We start from the raw sequence: 6,849 nt of genomic DNA, 5'->3' as shown, positions 1-6,849 counted from the left end.
GCCTTCCCAATTACATGGTATTCCTTTAGACCGCAATGTAGTCTTTCTTCTCTTAGTGAGGGCACCTCGAATGTGCCAGGAACTGTGTCAAGCACTGGGGATTCTGGATAAGAGCGAGTATTCACTAAATGACACTGGTGTCTACTAGGCTCTCTCCATCCTGGGAATGCTGCCCTGAATTAGATTTCAGTGTAAGCAAGTGACAAGCAACAAACAGAAACAAGTTAACGTAGTGATGGGATACCGGGTATCTACATGGCTCCCTTAGCTTGGTTGGTCAGGAAGGATCAGTTTGACACATTTGAGCTGCGACTTCAACAAACCGGCCAGCCCGTGCAGCACAGTAGGAACTCAGGACGCCGAGTCTCTGTGTTAGCGTGAGCACAGAAACGTTTCCGAGAAAGACTGAAATAATGAAGCAGAAGCACGCAGGCTCCATCATCATCATCTCTGGCAAACGGGAGCGAAGGAGGGAGCACAAGTGGGGCGAGAAGGACCTTTCAGGACCCACACTTAGAAAAGTGGTGGGTGGCTCAGCGCTGAGCGAGAGCAGCAGAGGTGAAGCAGCGAGGCGTGCAGGCATCCCTCCTCTCCCCATCCTGGCCGCGCCCAGCCCAGGTGAGTGGGTGGCCCGCGGACAACCACGCGGAGGAGCCACCTCCAGGGGCCCGCGCGCTTCCTGCTGGAGCCGACGTGGCCGGCGCGATAGGCCGCGCACGTGTCTGGCCGGAGGCCCGGGCGCAGAGGCGCGCGGGGGCTTCAGGCTCGTCCGCCCGCGTGTGGTGCCGCCGGCCCAGATCCTCCGGGCTGCGGGTGCCGGGCGCAGGAGCCCAGCCGCGGGGCGGAAGGGGGCTGGGTCATGAGAGGAGGGGGCGGTCGGGAGCGCGCACGGAGCTGGCGGGCGCGCGCCGGGGCGGGGGCAGCCCTCTCGCAGGCGGCGGCGGGGGCGGCGTCGCTGTTGCCCTTTTAAGCCGCGGGGCCGCCGCCTCCTGCGGGTGGAGTCGGTTACAAAGGCAGGAGCCGGCCCCGGCTCCCGCACGCCCGTCCGCTCGCTCGCCCGTCCGCCCGCCCGCCGAGGCCTCGCGCTCCTCGCCATTTTCCAGCCGCGCTCGGACGCGGGTCGCGGCGCGAGGGAGAGGCGGAGCCGCGAGAGCGCGGCCCGGGCCGGCCCCGCGGGGCGGTCGCGGCCGTGACGGCGGCTCCCGGCCCCGGCTCCCTTTCCTCACCCCTCCCGCCGGAGATGAGGGGAAGATGTCCGTGTCAGGGCTCAAGGCCGAGCTGAAGTTCCTGGCGTCCATCTTCGACAAGAACCACGAGCGATTCCGCATCGTCAGCTGGAAGCTGGACGAGCTGCACTGCCAGTTCCTGGTGCCGCCGCCGCCGCCGCCGCCGGGCAGCCCGCACTCGCCGCCACCGCCGCCGCTCACACTCCACTGCAACATCACGGTGAGGCGCCGGGCCGCAGCCCCTCGGGGCCGGGCGAGGGCGGACGGGGGGCGCCGCAGTCCCGGGACAAAGGGCGCCTGCTCCGGAGACCCCCGGCGCCCCGGGCGCGGCCGGTTGGCGGCTGGGCCCCGGGCCCGGCCGGGAGCTCGGGGCTGCGTGGCTGGGAGGCGGCGGAGGCGCGTCTCGGCTCTGCGCGGGCCGGCTTTGCGCTGTTGGCCCCTTGCGGCCCCCGTCGGGCTCCGAGGTCGCCATGGCCGCCCGCAGCCGGCCTGCTCTGGGGACCGCGGCGCGTCGGTGGGCTCCGGTCGGCAGCCCAGGTGGAGAGGCGCTCAGGTCTTTTTTAGCTCCTCATTTCCCCGTCAGGTTTCAAACCCCTTGTCCTTGCTTGTTGGACCAGTTTTTTTGTTTCTGTGTTGGTCTCTGAGGACAGATGAACGCCGAAAGCTTTTGCATTTAAGGAAAAAGTTTAGGACGCAGCCCCGGGGATGGTGTGAACCATCGTGTAGCCCTGACCTGGCTCTGCGCTAAGGCGTTTCGAAAAAGCTCATGGAACCTTCCACGCGGCAGGTGGTGTGGCGAGTGTGCGAGCTGTCCCACTTGTGCTGAAGCTTGGACATTACCAGGAGGGGAAAGGAGATGCTGTCTAGTTTACTACCCGGAAAGAATCAGGTTGGAATAGAAAGCTGGAGAGACACGTGGAAACTTCTTTCTATTTAAGCGAAAAGCTCATTAGAAACGTACGTGGTGAAATACCGAATTTTCAGTGAACTCCTTCCCCCATCGAAGTGTATCATGAGGCTGGCTATTTATTGTTGACTTGACGTTATGTGCAGAATATACTGTATTACAACAGGAGTTAGGGTGGAAGTTTAAATATATGGCTAAGATTCCTTCTGTTAATTCAATACCTAACTCCCAAGTGTGGGAGTTTGCAAAGGCCTTGGCATTATGCTAATTGACCTTAACATAGTTACCAGATTCTACAGGAGAAGGTGGATACTGTTTGTCCTGTTAGTTACTGTTATGTCCGAAAAACCAAAAAACAAAAACAAAAACAACAAAAAACAAACAAACAAAAAAAAACAACTGCCCCAATGTGCTTTAGTGAGGAGAGAATGCACTTTCTGAATATCTGGTTATGTTGTTGTGGGTATTGGTGTTTGAGAGCTTGGCAAACCAGTGCCTACTTGGAGAACTCACACTTCTTGGAGAGTTTTATATAACCATGACAACTACTGTGGTGTTATGAACTCTAAAGGGAGCATCTAATTTTGAGTAGGGAGCTGTGCCGACTAGTTTTTTGACAACTTGGCAAAGGTAGAGCCCTAGGGGAACCTCAGTGGAAATACCTCCTTAAGATTGACCGGTAGACAAGCCTATAGGGGCATTTTCTTCATTAATGATTGACGAGGAAGGGCCCAGACCATTGTGGTGGTGCTGTTCCTGGGCAGGTGGTCCTGTAATGTAGTAAACGAAGTGATCAAGCCATGGAGCCAGTAAGAAGTGCTCCTCCTCCTCCATGACTTCTGCTTCATTTCCTGTTTGAGTTCCTGCTCCGACTTCCCTCAGTGAAGGCCCCTTCCCCAGCAGGTTTTAGCACAGCAACAGACACCCTTAGACAGGAACTGAAGGTGTGCCTCGGGAAGCTTGGAGGGGCTGGACAGGTGAGTCCAAACTTGGAAGGCTAGAGGAAGGGTGTTCCAGAGAGGAAATTCCACCCGGATGAGACGCTGAAGCTTGAGAGAGTTGAGATCTTAGAAGAGGACAGTTAATGCACAGACTTGAGAAGCCCAGGCTTGTAGGCTGGTGCAGATTTCCCAAACATGGAAGGTAGACAGTAGTAGTCACTGTGAAGTAGATGGCTAAGTACATTGGCCTGAACAGTTGGAGGGTATTCAGGTAGAAGTTGAAGGTACCAGGACAAGGTACAACTGATCTAAATGATAGGGTACTAAATCTTGTAGACTGGTGAGCCACACTTTCATTCTGGTAAATTGAGAAAATATGTCAGCTTTCAGAACTCTTAATAATGGTGTGATATTAGAAAATACATGAATGTATGGTTTTGTTTATTCCAGTGGGTGTTGGCTGATGCTCTTGGCATGCTGGCATTTACTACCATGGGTACAGGGATGCTAATGTTGTGTAATGTTGGGCAGTCTGCCATGTCAAAGAATTATCTGACCTAAAATGCCAGCAGCATCCCATGGAGAACCATTTTGGAGACAAATATAGGACAGAGAAAGGATAATGATGACTTGGATTAGGCAGTGGCAATGGAAATGAAGACTCATATTCTAGGTGAAAGGATGCATTGGTCTGTACTGGTGCAACATTGTTGCTAGTAGACCTTGTCACAGTTGAGCTGCTAGTGAGTAATGAGCAAACCTTATCAGAAGACAATTACAAATTCTCAGTAGGAGTGTATGTTAACTTCACTATGGAAAGCTAACAAACACCCAGAGCTAAACAGAGACATTGTGTACCCAGGCTCAGCTTATTTATTTATTATTTTATTCCATGTGTACTCCTGTTGGATTGGATTAATTTGAAGTGTGCTTTGGACATACTTTTTTTTCTACTAACATTTTGGTATGTGCTTATAAAAGGTATACTTTTAAAATAGTGTTTTGATAATCTATGGGGTCTGCTTATTTATTTATTTGCTCAGAAGGGAAATAGCAAGTGAAAAAATGTGGGTAGATTTAAAATACAAGGACCCTGTCTACTAGGTTTGTGATTTGTTATTTTGTAAAGGGTTATAGGTCCTGAGTATAGTGAGTTTGACCCATTCTTTAACTTTCCTTCTTTAGATAGCAGGAGTATTTATTGAGCACTCGACACACCAGGTCACCAAGCTACCAAAAAGCATCCTTGTGCAGTTTCTGTGATGTTTGGTTGATGACACCTCATTTTTATATACTTATGTACAGTTTCTGGATAATCCTCTGAGGATACTGTGCCCACTTTTCCTCCTAACCTTCTGGTCAGCTGTTCTTCCTGTTGTAGAATGTGCTCCTGACTCCTGCCTTGTACCCTTCCCAGTCTGCCTGTTCCATGGTTGATTGCCCCTCAAGACTCTTTGTGGGTCATGTGCAGTTCATGGTAACATTTCCCGTTCCTCTCTTTAGGTTTTATTTCTGCTTTATGGTTTCTCATGTTCTCTCATAGTTCTGATTATCTTTTCTCCAAGCTAGTTCTTAATGGTGTCGGGAGAATATTGTGTAATTATAATTTTATGCCTTATCTTTTCTTCACATTCATACTTGTTTTATTGACTACAGCCTCTGAGGACTGAACCTAGGGCCTTGCACTTGCTAGGCAAACACTTTACCAGTGAGCTAAATCCCCAACCCATGACCACTGTTCTAATTATATTATGTTTTAGAAGAGAATTTTCCCTATCTTGAAAGCTAACTGCTAAGAATTTTATCGGAAAGAGTGAGAACATCAGAAAGTATCATGGATAGTAGTATACAAATGCTTAAGCTGTCACTGAGGACTTGATAGGAAATCTGTAATTTGGCTACATATGAAGAATAGTGTCAGAAGTAAAAACTCAGGCATAAGTGTTTTCCTTTCTAGTCCATGGAAATTGGGCTGTTTTGTTTTCTTTTCCCCATCATGTTTTATAAATTTGTCCTGCTCTTGAATATGAACCTCAAGGAGTCTTTATTTCTTTTCTGTGAACTCATGAAAGGTTATCTGTTATATAAACTTAGGTATTGTTTTTTCCATTTCAGTTAACAGGCTTGGTTGTCAGTCAGTACTAATACCCAGTTGTTATACTCATCCTCAAAGCAAAGCAGCTTCTTTAATAGCCTGTATGACTGTTTTGGGAGTTGGGATATGGTTTTCTTTTAGTCTTTTAAAACTACTTAAGCTGGTAGTTCCATTATGTCTTTTTGGGGAGTAAAGGGATGTTGAGATAGGGTCTCCCTATATTGCTTTGGCTGTCTTGAAACTTGCTATGTAGACCAAGCTGGGCCTGAAACTTCATACCTGCCTTTAGAGTGCTGGGGTCATGGAAAACTGTGTCTGGCTCCATTGCTTCTTGTATAGACTCGTTGGAATTTTAGAAGTATGAGTATGAGTGTGTATGTGTTCATGTGGGTACATGTGTTTGTGGATACAGGCGGAGGCCAGAAATCAGCTTTTTTTTTTTTTTTTTTTTTTTTTGCTATCTACTTTCTTTGAGACAAGGTTCTTTGACTTGGGGCTCACCAGTTAGTTAGGTGGCTATCCAGTGGGCTCCAAAGCTCCATCTATTGTTACGTCTTTGGTGCTGTGCTTAATAGAGTATGTCAACATGCCCCCCCCCCTTTTTTTTAAACATGGATTCTGGAAATCAAACTCAGGTCTTCATGCTTGTGTGGCAGGTACTTTATAGTCTGAGCCATCTTCCAAGTCCCTGTACTGTGTGTGTGTGTGTGTGTGTGTGTGTGTGTATGTATGTAGGTCAGAGGACAATCTCGGCTTTTGGTTCTTCTTGCCTTCTACCTTTTTAGAGGCAGAGTCTCATTGTTTGCTGCTTCACTAGGTACACCAGTATATAGGCGTATCCTCCTGTTCCCACCTCCCATTTCACCAGATTAATGCTGGCTTGGATTATATAGGCGAGGTGCTATCTAGTTTGGGGGTCTAAACTCCAGTGGTCAGACATGCATGACAAGCAGTTTTACCTGCTGAGCCATCTTGCTGAGAGAGTTTTTCACTATTGTGAGGCTTGATAATTGGCCTAGGTAGTTGGCTCATGAGCCCAACTTGTTTCTATCTCCCCCACACTGGGGTTATACAAATATACCACCACATCTGTCTGGCTTTATGTGCATTCTGAGAATCAAATTCAGGCTGTCATGCTTTTGTTGCAAACTCCCAACTGAGCTGTCCATCCTCCTCCACCTCCTTTTTAAAAGAGTCTTATTCAGCTTAGTTCAGGCTGGCCTTGAACTTGCTTTGTAAATGAAACTCCTCCTCTCTGTCTGTGCACGCCGAACCACACACCCAGCAGCAGCTGGAGACTCTTGAGAGTAAATTGCTGTTTCAGAGTTAAAAAAAAATCTCCCACAGGAAGTAAATTAGTTGTTATAAAATTATTCTTTATATTACTTGTATACATATTGGTGTTTCTTCATGAATGATTGTCAGGCTAGTTTTGGTGAATAATTTTTGTTTAGCTAATTTCTTTCATAACTGCTAGAAGTCTCTCCCTCAATAGCAAGCTACTAAATTAACAAATGTTAGCTCTGAATCTGGGAGGGAGAGGTTAGGCATTACTTAATTTTTAGGATCTTAAATCATTTCACTTATTGTGTTTCTCCATAAAACAGTCCCTTTTTGCTCTGGAATATTATTGGAGAGCTTCTTGTCAACAGTACTGTACTATACCATACAAATGAGAAA

General features: G+C 48.5%; 1 protein-coding gene across 5 annotated transcripts in view; it reads left to right on the top strand.

Moving 5' to 3' along the window:
• Positions 1 to 440: 440 nt before the first annotated feature.
• The window catches only part of Ube2q2 (ubiquitin conjugating enzyme E2 Q2), a 57,093-nt gene continuing 50,684 nt past the window's right edge, over positions 441 to 6,849 (top strand). For 2 of the 5 annotated variants that reach the window (XM_075965857.1, XM_075965855.1), the window contains exon 1: positions 908 to 1,446. In XM_075965857.1, coding sequence (XP_075821972.1) covers positions 1,252 to 1,446 — 195 coding nt within the window. In that variant the 5' untranslated portion in view covers positions 908 to 1,251. Of the gene's footprint in view, positions 619 to 906; positions 1,447 to 6,849 lie in introns of those variants that run through there. The other 3 variants (XM_075965858.1, XM_075965856.1, XM_075965854.1) reach the window with 3 other exon arrangements.

This window comes from Microtus pennsylvanicus, chromosome 3 (genome assembly GCF_037038515.1).
Source record: "Microtus pennsylvanicus isolate mMicPen1 chromosome 3, mMicPen1.hap1, whole genome shotgun sequence".
Taxonomy (NCBI): Eukaryota; Metazoa; Chordata; class Mammalia; order Rodentia; family Cricetidae; genus Microtus; species Microtus pennsylvanicus.
This window is presented reverse-complemented; position numbering and strand designations above follow the sequence as displayed.